The sequence below is a fragment of the Saccostrea cucullata genome, unplaced genomic scaffold, assembly GCF_032062105.1.
Source record: "Saccostrea cucullata isolate Sc308-1 unplaced genomic scaffold, CSIRO_AGI_Scuc_v1 ctg1666, whole genome shotgun sequence".
NCBI lineage: Eukaryota > Metazoa > Mollusca > Bivalvia > Ostreida > Ostreidae > Saccostrea > Saccostrea cuccullata.
The window spans coordinates 186,744-203,265 of record NW_026923065.1 but is presented as its reverse complement, the minus strand read 5'-3'; the positions used below and the strand labels follow the sequence as shown (position 1 = coordinate 203,265).

Sequence of the window (16,522 nt, the reverse complement as noted above, 5' to 3'; positions counted from 1 at the left end):
GAAGACACTAAACTTACACAAGTGGTAGATCTTGATGAGTAGGCAAAAACAGTTGGGATAAGATTCTCCGCCGTCACTTCCGGTCGTCACAGGAAGTGGACAAATAAATCGGAAAATTCAACTTTTCTTTATGGAAATATTTTTTGCATCATATTATAGCATCTTATTTGTAATTTCAAAATATATCAGTACCACCAAAAACAAAAACGACAACTTCCGGTTATAAGAAAAAAACTACATCATTTGAATACTTTTTTTTCCTAAAAATATTTTTTATAGATCAAGTATTTGTAATGATTTTTGGGTATGTTATTCAGATTCCATATGTCTACAGTAACGTCAAATCTCTTTGTAATGTCCTCAAAATGAGAAGTTATCATAGCTAGATATGGTAAACGGTAAGAGATAAAGACATCAAACTTATAAGAATGGTAGATCTTGATGAGTAGACAAATCTATTTGAGTTAACATCGTCTGCCGTCACTTCCGGTCGTCACAGGGAGTGGTCAAATAAATCAAAAATTTCAACTTTTCTTTGTGGAATCTTATTTAATTTTACATTATAGCATCTAATTTGTAATTTCGAAATATGTCAGTCCCAGTGGAAACAAAAACGACAACTTCCGGTTATGAGAGAAAAACTGCATAAATTGAGTACATGTATCATACTATCCCAGAAATATCTTTTATAAAAAGAGTATTTGAAATGATTTTACAAAATGTTATTCAGACTGTAAATGTCTAGAGTAACCTCAAATATTTTTTTTTTAAATCTTACTTCCGGTCACCTGATTTCATGTCTTCAAAATGAGAAGTTACATGTATTATTACGACATCTCTTAAATTGTAGCACATCACGACAACTTCTATGAATAATACACTTTGAAGATTGGGCAACCGGTGTAGGGTAAAATGCGTCCGCCGTCACTTCCAGTCGTCACAGGAAGCGATAAACAAATTGAAAATGATTTTTGTGTTATTTTAAAAGACTATAACTGTCTAAAGTAACGTCAAGGATCTTGGTAAGTTACACCTCCGGCTGTTTTGTTTTCCTGTACTTATTGTAGATATTATATGCCTGTTTTTTTACATAGAAAAAATTATTCATACAGATAAATAGACAAGAACGGAAGACCGTTTTTGTTGCTGTAGCAACAAGAGTTTCTATAGTTATTTTTTGTTGTTGTTAAATAAAATCACATGGAATTTATTATATTGTGTTTCTTAAGTCATTTTTAAATTTATGACCATGTACGTAGTATTTCAACCCATATTTCTATCTTTTTATATCATACAATTGGGATTTTAAACAAAAGGATTCGTTAACAGAACAAAAACACAGATATCATCTTTGCTTAATCTCCCTTTTGATCTTGTGATGGCTTGGTGGTTCTTAATTTGTCTAAGATTTCTGGGATTAAGAACACCCTGATGCTCTCCATCTACATCTGACTTGGAACTTAATTTCCTATATACTGTCATTGGTTTTGCATGGGTTTGCTTTATTTCAGTTAGGAGTGACTTTGTTGACCTTACATATTCACTCTCGTTGTTTTTGCTATTTCCGTGTGGAATTGGCACATAAAGCTTTTCATCCCCGTGGTATGTTATCAAAACTCTGTTCGGGTTTGATGACAAATGAAACGAGCTTCTTTTGAACTTGTTTGAAGAGTTGGCTCTGCTGCGGCCTTTACCTTCCTTAACCCCTGGTAAACGGATATGGAAGTGGTTTTTTACAATTCCCTGGCCACTGCTGGAGTTCATAACATTTTTGCCTTTATGAACCCATTGGTACTGGTCGCATGTCCAATCTTGTGGATTAGGACATTCTACTAAAAACGATTCACCAGCTTTGGGTTTGACAGGAGGGACCCTATTGACAAGGTCAGCTGGTGGATTCTGGAGAGCATCATCTATTTCAGCTAAAGACAATGACTTGTCTGCAAACAATTTGACACCGCCGCCAAGGAGAGGTTCGATTGGTCGGGACTGGGTGGAACTGGACTGGATGGAACTGGACTGGGTGGAACTTGGATAGACTTCTTGGTTACTGAAATAAAAATAAAGATTATAAGTTGATTTTATATACTAGGTTGTAATTTTAGTCATTATATTATGTTCAATGTTCAGTGTTCTAATATCAATGTTCTAGTATCATCATTATTACGATTATATAATTAAGTTGATTTGGTATATTATGTTGTAATTTTATATATCATCATTCATCAGTGTTTATTTCAATTATAATGCTACTATTTAAAAAAAATTTAAGTACATGTACTTTAGTAACTTACCAGTTAAAAGTCAAATCCGATGGTTCAGGCTTGGTGTCGTCAGTGTGCTCATCATCATCATCGCTGTCAATATCAGTAAGGACGTTGTTGGTTTTGTCAAACCTGCAATAACAATAAAGATATCAGTTACGTGTCTAATGAATTATTCTTTATATACTTCTGTAACACTAAAATATTCCATGTTTAAATTAATTTGAATTTATTTTTCCTTTTAATAACAAATGATTTTTTTTTTTAATAAATATAACATGGAATTTATTTCGTGTTTACAGATGACAGGTATGCTTTGAAGTCCGTGTGAAGATTCTCCATTTCAATATGGATTAGCATAGACCGGAGAAAAAATCTATGCAATCCGTACAATTAATAAAGTAATTTCTAAATATACAAAGTATAGTGACCATAAAAGTGATCTGTCTTGGGTTGTACACATAATATGGTCTCCTAGCGTGAGAGTCATCTACCACCCATATTACAACAAGACCATCAATCAGCAAAAATACATTTATAAAAAAAATGTATTCAAGTCTGATCACTAAATGCCTTGTTATAATACGAGACCCGAGGTCAGGCTTTTCCAAAGTAGTTCACCCTCCCTACACATTAATATTTACATTTACAAATATATGTATACAAAAACCACATATATATACTCTTCATATACTTTTCTTTTCTTTTTTCTTTCTTCCTTTATCTTTTTTCTCTTTTTTTCTTTTCTTTTTTTACTTCTTGCTTTTTTTTACTTCTTTCTTTTTTTAATATGTTTTTTATCCTTTTTATTTTTTAAATATTTTTTTTTTCTTCATTTTTCTTGTAGATATCTTACCACTAAATGGGAACCTAACAAATAACAATCAAATACATCAATGTGAAGTGATCTGTCTTAGGTTGTACACAAAACATTGATATCCTAGTCTAAACTACCATGTACTTTAACTAGCGATCTGTCTTAGGTTATACGCTCTATTGTACGATGATAGTTATCCTAACAGGGTCACCCCTAACATTAAGGAATTGTACAAAGTATTATAATTTCTTCACACGGATTTCGAGCATTTCAATTAAATATCTTCATACAAACACATTGTCATGATCAACCCACATAGACAACAAAAATTAATTACATGTGTTATTTGGGAAATTTACATTATACATTTGGAACTAAATTTCTCATTCGCAATGAATTTATTAATTGCATTTCATACTCAAATTTCATACTGTAGTTATGTCTTTGTATACATTTTTATGTGTATTGGGGGTATACAGTTTGTGCGAGTAATCTAATTTTGTTGGTTGTATATATGAAGAACATGACATTGGTTCATATTTACAAAAGTTCATGAAATCATTATTACCCTTTTTTTCATTTTCGCTTGTTAGTATATGGGCCTATCACGTTAGTCTCCTTTCCTTGTAATACCCGGCTGGGAGTTAGGACATATGTGCAATGGGTGAAAACTTCATATAACATATACAGTTATATTGCAGTTAACCCCGAATGTCCAGCATTAACTCCTCCCAGAAGCCCCCGAAGGAACTCAGACACAGATATGAAAGGAGGTGTATTTACATGTAAAAAATAAATAAAGACATGTACTTAGTTGTCACCGTTAGGTATCCGTACATGTTATACTGTACCTGGGCAATTTCAAACGCTGTTCATTTTTTTTTACCTACAATTTATTTACACAGCCATAATACTTATTAACTTTAACGCTATATATTTAAATAATTATATACTGAATTACAACTAACATGGACCAATTTGTCCCATGAACAGCGTCGAATTGCATTCAAAAATATTATAACCAATTTAAACATTTTTTTTATTCAACAAACAATAACTTTTATTACCTGAATAAGCGATTCGCGTGAGACGCGATTAAGTTTACAACACGCATAATACCCATGTTTATGAGTACGCGAGTAATTAAAATATAGGCAAAATTTTTCATCTTTTAAAGGATAAAATTTAATTTTGAGTAAATAATTACATTATGAATATTCATATTTGGACGTCGGCAAACACGTGAGAGAATTTATTTTCCAATGAAAATTTAAGAAAACTAATTTAATATGCATGCATCCCGTGCGCAGAAAATTTTAACTTTTACGTCCAATCGTATCGACGATTCATAATTTTGAGAACTTAATTTTTTCCAGAAATGTAACCAATCGCGGTTTACCGCAATACCGCCCACCCAAGCTAATCAAAATTTGATAATTGAATTTAAGGATGTTTTGGTAATCAAATTACCTGGTTAACTTCAAGAGTTTTATACCGCCGTGTATAAACAAATTAACATTAATTTGTGACTAATAACTTTCGAAACTTCAGAAATTATGATTATTGAAGTTCGGTGTATATAGAAATTTTTCTAAAAATAACATTGATAAATTTGAAATCGTTTAAAGTTACTTTTTGTTTTGTAAAAATACCCCCATGAATTCTTTAATTTTATTTGAAAGCAAACAATTATCACGTAAATTGCTCTATCAAGACAATCAGGGCATTCAAAAATCAGGACATTATACCCTTGTAAAAATTCAAACCGCTTTAGAATAACAAATAATCAATATTTTTTTCTAAACTTTAATGAATAATTTCCATTTTTTCATACTATGAATCAATACAATATTATTGAAATAGAAAATCAATGAAAAATTGCTTTTATTGCAAGTTTTTACATTATCAGGTAATCAGGTCATTATACCGCAAAATCAGGACATTATACCCCTGTCAGATTTACATGTGAAATAAACCCCCCTAAACGGTTTTTTAATTTCTTTTTTTTCCCTGAATCATTAAGATAATAATACTATTTAATATTTCCAACAAAAATAATACACCTTTTGGACTTGAAAAGTTTTTATTTTTGCGTTTTTACTCAATCAGGGCATTATACTATCAGGGCATTATACCTTTCCGATAACTGGGGAGGGATCAGGTACCTGGTAAGAAAGAGCATCTCTTGTAGTCACTTACATCCGTCATCAGCTCTATGTATTGATCAAATATAGGGTACGCTGTAATTCAATTTAATGTAAAAGCAATGATTTTACAAAAGGTATGAAAAATTTCACACCAAATGCAACCACTAACTCTTTATTAGGACCTAAACCCAACTTGAAATAATGTTGGCAAATTCTTGTAACATCAACTTATTTGTCAGTATCTTCCCATTGTTTTAAAAACAGATCGTACTAAGAGCATGCTCTTTGGTATCGCATTAGTTGGGAATATGCATTATGCAGTCGATGTTAAAAAAAATACTCCCTGTCAATGAAAATTATTATTCTAGAAATGATTTACCATCAAACAAACAGTCAACCACTGAGAACACCTTTCCGCAGACAATGAGATACACATTGGAATAGAAAACTAGACATGGCCTTTCCCTGTAGATGCAATGAAAATATCGATAGTGTTGGAAATCTTCCGAATTAACAGTTTAACAATGTAAATAGGATGGGACCTTTTAACCTATGATGATACAGAGACGTAAGTGTAGTCAAAGGAATGGGTCTTACAATAAACCTAGCTTTAATACACAATGTCTTTATTGATTCATTACTATGCCACATGGTCATTATTTACTATTGATGTTAATATGGGCATGTGTCATTTCATTCATTCATGGTTTGTGAGTTCATGACATCTGGCTGACCATAAACTGAGAACAGACTTAAGTCAAAATTTTCATTTTTGAATAGCTTGTCATTTATTAAGTATGAAATATATGTTACCAAGAATTTGCAGGTTTGTATGATATTCCAATTTAAACATATGCTAAAACTTTTGTTTTCTTAAAATGTCAAAAGTATTTTTAAAGTTATATTGATTTGAATTTTTGACTTAAGTCTGTTTTCAGTTTATGGGCTTGGGGCCAGATGTCATAGGGTGAGTATCGAATGTGTATGGGTGTGTTTGACTGGTTTTTCCAGTCATTGCACATGACTGGTGCAAATTTTAGCATTAATAGTAATAGTTTAATTGCTTTTGATGAACTGTTACGTTTAAACTACTAAAGTTACACCCTTTGACAACTACATTTCTACTACAAATACAACTAAGTCTTCATCACAGCCACACCAAACTTTACTCTAAAACTTCGGAATTTTTAAATAATGTACTTAAAATTGTCAAGGTAAGTCCACTTCTGATTTCTTTACACCAGAAGACTACTGTGGGAAGTGTCTCCAAACTGTGAAGAATTTTTTCCCTGTAATAAACTGACTTAATTTAAGTCAGACAAAAAAAATTTAGTCTTTCAGATTTGATTTTGAAAAGAATGCTCTCTAATAACTTCAAACAGAATATTTATGACACTATAAGATGAAATTCATCTGCTATAGTGTTAAAATAAATTTTGTGCTTCTAAACTACTGTATATATGGCATTCAAATTTAAATACTGTAAAATCACATTTCTTTGTGGAGTCAAATTTTTGAGGTTTGAGGAAAAAAATATTAGTTTGTGGGGATTTGAATTTGTGGTTTTAAAATGATTAGTAGTAATGCATATGAAATTTTACATTTCGTGATTGTCATGAATTTGTGGGTCTCTCCACACCTCGAAAATGACGAAAATTAACCCCCCACGAAAATTAGTGATTTCACAGTAATTGGATAGACGAAATTGATATATTGTATCGACTGAATTATAAGAAAATTAGCAGATATTATTAAAATTTTATGTTGCTATCTTTAATTTTTGTACCGATTGCATTTGTATCTTAATTTATTGTATGGTATATAGTTTTGAGTGGTAATTTTTAAATTTCTATCAAGATGACATTCAAAAAATGTTTAAAATATTGTCATCAAAACAGTAAAAATATGTACAATCACTGGCATAAAACAATACAAAAATCTCTATAATGAAGTCTTAATCCAATACAAAATATCTTAAGGAAGCATTGTTGTCGAGTACTTTATGCAGTCTCCACAATCTATTTTCCCCCTCTTTGTTTGGTCTTGCTTCACCTCTCTGTCATGTGGAAATTCATGCGGTAGAGTTCCCCTTTCTGTGTTTTAAATCCACACTGATGTTGTATTCTTCCAGTATCCATTATCTACCCCCTTTTTGTTTTGGCCTTTTTTCACTTCTCTGTTATGTGGAAATCCCTGAGGTAGAGTTCCCCTTTCTGTGTAATAAAATCCACACTGATGCTCTTATCTTCTGTCATGGTGGTCAGCTTAAACTCATTTGGCTGTACTTCTATATCACAAAGAAAAAAAGACTTGTATAATTGAGTATACAGAACAGAAAAGGGTCAGTTACTTTTATGTTAAGTTTCCCTTAAATTGATTACGACTTTGGATATAACGGGTAAACAATTATATAATGATTACATCTATACTTCAAATTAACTGATTACATAAGATTACTTTTCTGTCTTGTAATTTATGATTATTTGTGATTATTCACTATTACATTAATAAAAAAAAATCTCCTTTTTAAGGAAAGGATTGCATAAAAAATTCTGCCCAATGAATTTTTCTCATTTTTACATATAACGTTCCTTATGTCAATGATACCATTATATCAAAGTATCAAGCATGGTCATCAGGCTTATAAGGGAGTTATGGTTGCCATGGTAACCACCATTTTTTAATCTTTTGATATTTATGAGGTGAATGTTTTATAATGCCATACATGCAACAAAACTGAAGCAAATTAAATATTTTCCTGCAGATATTTAATAATATGCTTTATATTTATTGAAAATAAAAATAGTTTCGGAAATTATTGATAAATGTAGTAATGCCATTGCTTTTTGGGGAAGTATTAATTGTAAATTTGCAGTAATATTTTCACCTCAATAGCAGTTTTTAACGTCTAGACAAAAAATTACCCAATGAATTTTCCCAAAACTAATACATGCTGTACTAGTCATTATAAGTGACTTTTGGTTTAAATATGAAGTAAGGTAATCAGATTAATTTTGAAGCTACACGCATTTCATTACCCCCCCCCCCCTCCTAGAATATTAAAAGATTTCACGATTTTCATATGGTGATTGTTGTTGGACCTTAAATATGCATAATCTGTTTAAAGACACTAAAGGCCATATGTATCTATTAGATAAATAAATACTTTTTCTCTGAAAATCTGGCAGCTGATGCTCATTTTATATGTGAAGCACAATGATTTACTTATCACCGACAGTGGTCACGAAAATAACTTCTTTTTTTTTCAAACTCAGTTTTTCATCTCCAAAACATTAATTTTGTTACTATATCAGTATAAATAAATAATATATTATAAACCAGTCCTCAAAGGCCTTATTCTTCATGCTTAGAACACTCAGCGATGTTTCTTCGTAGTGACCTGGAATCGGGGGGTGGGGGGGGGGGGTCAGACAATTGAACACATTGAATGAAAAGAGGTTATTTTACATTGTACTTGTAACTGCATTATATACTAGTATATATTTTTTGAAATAAATGTATTCATCCATAAATTATCTTATTGGCCAAATTATAGTAATTCTAAGTATTCACATTTACAAATAGTTTTCCTTCCGATTCTTTTCATGTAAGAACACTTCATTTTCTCCTGTACATGGATGAGCGCTATCTCCATTGTGACGTCTTAATGACAAAATTGACGTCAAAACTATAGATATACTGGGCGCGCTTGATTTGTCTACACCTTACACCCGGTGTACACTTTTTCATAATCAAGTGCAAAAGTGTACACTTTTGGTGTACACCTTCTACACCCTGTGCAGGGCATGTATAGGTAATTACACCGAAAATTCAATATGGCTGACAAATGACAAAACGGTAAAACTGCAGAATTTCTTTTTCTGAATTTGAATTCACTGTCAAGTATTTGATAGGTTTATTGTGATGAATTGTTTTTAGTAATATAGTGGACCATGTTTTGTGCATTTCATGGAAAATGAAAAACTTCATAATTTGTAAAATAAAAAATTAAGCAAATTTTGCAAGTTTGGGTGATAAAGTCTCTAGATATATTTGACTATGGCTAGATATTTAGTTATAGAGGAAATTATGGGCAGCTAGGAAAATGTTTAATAAAAAAATCTTTGCATTTTGTAAAATGTTTTGTTTTTAAAGGAATTTCAAAAGAATGTTCACAATCGCAACACATATTTTATCAAAAAATCGTCTGCAAATAGGCCCCCTCAGTTTGTTGAAATTTTGACGTCCATTTTGAATTTTCCACACTACACCCAATTTCACTTGATTATGAGGTGTAAATCGTCTACATCGGGGGAAGTAAGGTGTAGACAAATCAAGCACGCCCACTATTTGATTCAAAACTTTCCGTTGCTTTATGATATATGCTGGAGTGAAATATTTATGTTCATGCCCATGTGATTAAAAAAAAACATTTTTCAAATGTATTCCCATAAGCATAATGAGTTCACATGTTGTTTTTTTTTAATTTATTTATGTACATTATCTTCCCTGGTATTCTTTCAGAAGAAGTGTGTTGTGTTTCAATACGTCGCATATGCAATATTTACAACAATCGTTTACGATATATGTGCGACGATGATTGAATGTTTACACGGTCGATGTCACTACTGAAAATGCTAAAGATCTTATAGGAGAAAAGAAAATCCTCTACGATATTTTTTAAAGATATGCCTTCTAGGCATAAGTGGTCTTCGCCGTAACACGTTTATCAAAATCGCCTTCGTTAATCAATATTTATACATGTACCTAGTAAATCACGTCGTCTGAATTGCTTATTGGAAATTATCTATATATAGATGTAGATCCTATGATAAACAACAATCTTAAATAAAATTCTAATTTTTAAATGAAGATATAAACTCAAGATATAAATCAAATTTATTTTAAATGAAATAGATTTCAATGTTCAAAGATATACAATAGATAGACGTGTCAAATCGTAAAACATGCACGTAAATAAAAAATATGATCAACGCTCACCAACACTCTCAGTGCATCGTAACAATCTTTAATATCTTATACTTTTTCTACTTTAGAAAAATAAACCCCTTTTGTCATGAGTGCAAACATATGACGCTCCTTATTCCGGAAATAGTTACAGCAAACATTCTTTTTTTATTCACCAAATGACGTGATCACGTGACGCCGTGCAATCGCGTCCTTAATTATGTTCCCCAAACGAAGTTGGGGAACATATTGTTTTTACTCTGTTTCTTATTATTATTATTTTTCTTCTTCTTCTTCTTCTTCTTCCTGGGTACTTTTTTGTCCGGGAGTGATCTTGTAAACTATATGTTTGACTAAGTTAAAACCTTTTTAGGGTCAGTAGGCATGTTATGTAGATTTGCGGAACGAAGGTCATTTTGCGCGCACGTGCTTGCAAGAGCGTGCACGTGCAACACGTGAAATGACCGATTTAATTGATATAGGCGTAACTTTTTAGATTTTTGATGAAATCCTTTGAAACTCATAATATAAGGATATATTAGAATCATAGACAATATGACATGGTCAAAATAACAAGATCTCACGCGCATGCACGTGCGCTTCGCTCTGATTGGCTGAAACTAAAGTCTCAATATCTTTCTTGTTTTTTTACGAAATCCTTAGAAATTTTGAACATCGCCATGCATTAGGATATCTTACAACTTGATATATAGCAATTATCATGAAAACACGTGCATGCACGTGTGCTGCAATCTGATTGGCTTAAACTTTAAATAGCTATATCTCCCTTGGTTTTCAACCAAAGAGGATGGGATTTGGAACATAGATAGATATTATGGACTTCTACAAGAAATTACGGTTACCATGCACATGCATACATGTGTGTGTACATGCGCTGCAATCTGATTGGCTGAAACTTTAAACAGCTATATCTCCCTTGGTTTTCAACCAAACGGGGTGGGATTTCGAACATAGATAGATGTAATGGACTTCTACAAGAAGGTGTAATCACCATGCCGTGTATGCACGTGCGTGCACGTGAAATGAGTAAAATCAAAAATACACTTGTATGAGCATATTTTTTTAATACTTTGGATCAAATACTTTAATATTTAGTATATTAAAATATATAAATTGTGTAGACAAGATGATATGGTCATTACGCACATGCATTCACATGCACAAGCGTGCAATGCTAAAATTTGAATGAACTTGGTACACTTCTGGGTAAAAGTTGTTAAAATCTCAAATGCATAGAGTTTGTCTTATTTAATGAAGCTTACAGGGAATATGGCACCAAAAGGGAGTTGGGGAGCGTTTGGGGAACATCTGTAACGGTCCCCGTTACAATTAGCACTAGTTATTTGTTCAATTATATGGAAAGAAATTAGTTTTTATATATGATATCATATTTCTAAGAAACATAAAAAAAACAAGCTTAAGGTTGGTATACAGTGACAAATTTTATACAGTATCATTTAAAAATAAGAATATTTCTAGAATAACAGCAACAATGTAAAACTACCCAGTTCTCAAGAAGTTATTCAGCTACCAATTCAAGTACACGACTTGTGATTAAGGCAATCTCAACACTGCTCAGTGGAGTTTAAATTCCAGGCAGTTTTATGCAGTTAGAGTGGTATGCCTTTTGATGTAAAATGGAATAACTAGAATGCTACCGCTGTCTAAAATAACACAGTTTAGACTAGAATAAAGTATTCTAGTACTAAACACTGTGTACATGTACATTCCCAATGCCAGTAAACAACAGTCATTTCTGTTCACTATAATACTTCAATGTTTAGTAAATATTTTTTCTGAAGAAATATGGCATGTATCCTATGTTGAAAATAAACTAGAAAAATTCAATATGTACACCTTTACAAGATAATATTTTCTCACCTAAAAAGAATTTCTTGTCAGTGTTTAGAGCCACCTTTACAATAAATATAAATGTTATTTACAGTAGTTAATTTCACTTGACTTCTAGCTCTGTACCTTGAACATCGTGAACGTGTATCCCAGAATTCCTGAACACAGAGGTAAGGCGATTTGTTGAATCAGTACAAGACAGAAGGAGAAGACTGGAGCCATCACTGTTATAAGCAAAACACATGTAATTTAAACATTAAAGAAGAATTTATTGTTAATCTTTTCTCTGGCTCTCTGACTTGACCGTTGTAGAGTATATTAATCTGCAGCAAGTCAAATAATGGAAGATATCAGCAAGTGACAAAATTCACTTTTCACACAGAACTTCTTAATGAGTAGGTCAATAGGGAACAGGCTTAATGAACATTCATCAAATTACAAACCACTGGTAAATAAAATTTACATTTACTTACCAAATAGCAGAAAAGAATATGTTTAATAAAATCATGCTTGTTAGATACTGAAGCCAAGTAACACTAAAATTAATATAACTTATGTGCTTCTACAGATTTTACATGTCAGAGTGTACATTACAGATAAAAAAATTTAAAAATGAGCACTGACTTTCTTGAGTTGATGAAATCCACAGCATCATGCAGGAGTGCACAAAGTCTAGCTGCTTTGTGTTCCAAACATGGACCCTAAAAAGAAAACACACAGTTTAGTTGTCCTGTGTTCTAGACATGGACTTTGTAATTAAAGAAGAACATACAGTTTACGCAGCACTGTTAAGGCCTACTATGAAAAATTAACGGAAAATGGACGTGCAAAAAAGGGGGATTTTTTTAAAATCTGAATTTATTTTAATTAAGCTGTTTTATTATCAGAGAATTTAAATACTTATGGGAATAGAATAGTATAATCCACTCTGTAATGTATGAAGTTTATAGTCCCATCGATGGACGGTCACGTGATGAATGCATAGTTCGTGTACTGAATGTGGGTCATTAACAAATTTCAATATCGCAAGGGCACACCCTAGTTGAAATTAAAAATTCAAGCTATTTAATAATTGTTTCTGCATACTTCGTAGTTTCTGAAAAGTGCTGCTGCTTTGAATAGAAATCCCATTTTAATAGTTAAATTTTCAAGTAAATAGGCCAATGTCGAAATATGTTTGACTTTTACCAAATATTTTGTGTACTTATAAAACCACGCCCTCAATTTAAAGAAAGCAGCAGCACTTTTCAAGTTAAGAAAAATATCCTTTATCTATATTCAAAAAATGGTTAAGATCTATGCAGTGTATGCCCTTGCGAAAGTACAATTTTATGAGGCATCTTGATGTAAAATAAACGTAACCTGTACCTAAAAACACGACATAATTAATAAAATACATTTTCTTTATAGTTAATGAATAATCGTACGAAACAAAGGATATACATTGGTATTATTCTACTATTTAAAACCTGTAAATAATATTCCGTTTAAAAATAAAACGCATTTTTCATTGTTAAAAAATTCCTCAATCTGCCTCTCACAGCACATGAAATAATGTTATTTTTACCAAAATGACGTCATATTTACAAGTCCATCGCCATCAGTGCTTTGTTTATAACCAGCTACATGGGATTTAACTAGCAAATTTTTTTGATGCATTGATAAGTCTTATTGTTGTTTATTATGCTTATACAGTTAAAATTTGCAAATTATTTCATTTTCAGATATTATGAGAAATACACAAAAGTAATATTTTTGTGTGACGACACAGTAAATTTTTCCTGTATAAATTAAGCCCCGCCCCCTTTTTCAAGCCTTAACAATGATGCATAGTTGTGTTCTAGACATGGACCCTGTAATGAGAGAACACACAGTTTAACAGCCTTTTTTACAGACAAGTGAAGGACACATACTTTAATTACCTGGGCTATGCTTCATGCTTACATCTTATACAGAAGTGTGCAGGGTGAAACTTTTTTGCACCTGTTGTCACTGGAGGATAAGAAGTTTAGATAATCTGATCATGTTTGTCTTTTATATCAATTATGGCTACATTTAGGTTTATAATATATGCTCTTTATCTGTTTATATTGTGCATATTAAAATCTTATTTTGAATCAATTTAGTTTCCTTAACATTTAATACTTCAGTGGTTGCTAAGTTAGAAATATAGGACATAGGTTTATTAATCACTCCTTTTTCAAAGATGCCACCCAGAATTCAAGGATTTCACATTTCAACATTAATATGGTAAAAATAGAAAGCTTATATACTCTTCATCTATTATAATTATAATTTGGTCCAGTACAGTATCAAATATCTCTATATATGAAGGATAATTCTGAAATTATTTGCCTTTCTGTTTTGATATTAACCATACTGGGTTGAAATACAATCCACAACCAACCAACAGGAGACAATGTGAAAGCTTAAATTAAAACCTTGTAAGAACAAACCTTTCTTTATTATGTCTATTATGCAGACATTCTTTAAACAATTTTAAACAAATAAATTACTATCATTACCTGTAGTTGTTCGATAAAACTGTCAATGTCATCCAAAATGACAAGATCAGGTCCCACAACTCTGTTATGTACCGTGGCACAAAATTCTACAACTTCCTCCACATTTTTCAGGTACCTACAAAGAGTCAAACAACTCAGTATGACTTATTTAATATTTTATCCTGGAATGTACATGCATACCTTCTGTCATACCATAAAAGAATAGAAGCAAGTCAAGGAATTTTAAGAGTAACTTCTAAGAGATGTTACAAGTGTATAATGATTTTCCCATCTTTCTTATTCTTATTGCAGATTTAAAACAACATACATGTATTTCAAAAATGTCAAAACAGGAAAATAAACCAAATATAAATGAAACATCATTTACATCAACAGCAAAATTGAGGTACTTAAGAACATGAAGAAAGTCATAAGTTTTTGCCCAGAAATATTAAAATAACAATGTTTTTCAAGAATCACAGTTCATTTTTTTCTGTGCAACTTTTTGAAAATGACATCACTGTTAATAACATATAGTCGTATTTAAGTTATAAAATGTCTTTCATACAAAAATTTGACGTTTTTGAGAACATCTGCCTCGGGTTTGGGCATTCCATGTACTCCTGGGGGGAGGGTGCTGAGGGGCTGGTGGCAGATGTAGGTCACACTGGCTTCCTTGGTGGCGAAGGAGACAGCACATTGAAACAACAAACTCTGCAGAGTTCTTCAAGAAAAAATAAAATGTTGAGATTTTTAAATCAAGATAAAATAAAACAACCATACAAGTGAATGTATAAAATTTATGTAACAGAGACAAGGATGTGCCTCATTTTAATTAGGATAATCCCAAAGCATCTGTCTTGCCAGTCCAGTGCTCTACCAAGTGAACTGAGCTTAAGGATTATTTTTACCCACTAGCTAGTAGGATCGAAGCAGTGAATCAAACTTTACCACATTTACATTTGCAACTTCATTGGAGATTTTCAAACATGGATAATGACACAAAATTATGTAGCTGCAGCTCGCTGTTCTGAAAATATTGGGATGGACAACCAGGGTAAATAATGTATACTCTTTTTTTAATGGGTGGTGCTGTAGCTCTCTAGTCGTCCTCGCTATATCAGGGGTCCTAAGTCAGCATGTTGACGATCATTTTCGCTAACCCTTGGCTAGCTAAGATGGTTGCCGATGGACCCTGGCATAGTTTATTCAATATTCCTGGGCTGAATAAAGCGACATCTTTCAGAAAAATTACAAATCTTGATTGTTATTCTCATCCCTCAACCAATAAATGTGTAAAGTAATTCTAGGATAACAAGCTTATAATACAAGCATTTGAGGTATGGACTGTCAACTGCATCTTTTTTGTTTATACTATCTAACAGTTTTTGAAAGCTTGAACAGACTGATGTTTCTCAATGAGAGAAGCAATCCAAATGGAATATGCCAGGGGTTCAACTAAGACCCCTGGTACAGGGAGGATGCTCTCTGGTCATCCATCACTTTTTTTTCAGAACAGCGAGCTACAGAGGTGCAGCAAAAAATCAAATTGGCCTACTCACACTAAATTTTTGCTTTTTAAAACACAGTGATCTACATTTGCAGTGATGAGTGATTTAATTGTTGATTCACGATTTTCAGAAAAATGGCAATACGGTGACTCCAAGGGGAAAATGTGCGTTAGGGCAATCATACTCTATCGTTCCCTTCATCCAGATAAATTAGAGCACTGTCATCATTGAATGCTAAAAATATCATCAAGATCTTTTCCATTATCAGATTATTATAGCAAAACTTAAAATATTCCTTCTGCAGTTTACTTCGAAAATGAAAGTAGAAACATCGATATTACAGAATGCTCGATCTCAAAATACGAATATTTTATAGTAATTTATGAATAGTATGTAAATCTGTCAAAACAAATAAAGAAAAAAATAAGTCTAAAATTTG

The 16,522-nt window shown here is 32.0% G+C and overlaps 1 protein-coding gene across 2 annotated transcripts; it reads right to left on the bottom strand.

Moving 5' to 3' along the window:
- Positions 1–7,258: 7,258 nt before the first annotated feature.
- Positions 7,259–16,368, bottom strand: LOC134263056 (uncharacterized). 2 transcript variants are annotated; one of them, XM_062745359.1, is made up of 7 exons: positions 16,135–16,368; positions 15,141–15,296; positions 14,594–14,708; positions 12,693–12,769; positions 12,195–12,292; positions 7,460–7,515; positions 7,262–7,339 (listed from the first exon to the last, which is right to left on the bottom strand). In XM_062745359.1, exons 1-7 carry the CDS (start codon positions 16,263–16,265, stop codon positions 7,277–7,279), a joined length of 696 nt encoding a protein of 231 aa, XP_062601343.1. In that variant the 5' UTR covers positions 16,266–16,368; the 3' UTR covers positions 7,262–7,276. The 2 variants fall into 2 exon arrangements, with proteins under 2 accessions (XP_062601342.1, XP_062601343.1); XM_062745358.1 differs by having other exon boundaries at positions 7,259–7,515; positions 16,135–16,367.
- Between the last annotated feature and the right edge of the window lie 154 nt (positions 16,369–16,522).

Coding starts and splice junctions, on each gene's coding strand:
- LOC134263056 (XM_062745359.1), bottom strand. CDS start 16,265: ATGATTGCCCTAACGCACATTTTCCCCTTGGAGTCACCGTATTGCCAT. Junction 15,297..16,134: donor TTAAAAAGCAAAAATTTAGT/GTGAGTAGGCCA, acceptor TTTTTCTTGAAG/AACTCTGCAGAGTTTGTTGT. Junction 7,516..12,194: donor ACACGTTCACGATGTTCAAG/GTACAGAGCTAG, acceptor TTTGTGATATAG/AAGTACAGCCAAATGAGTTT.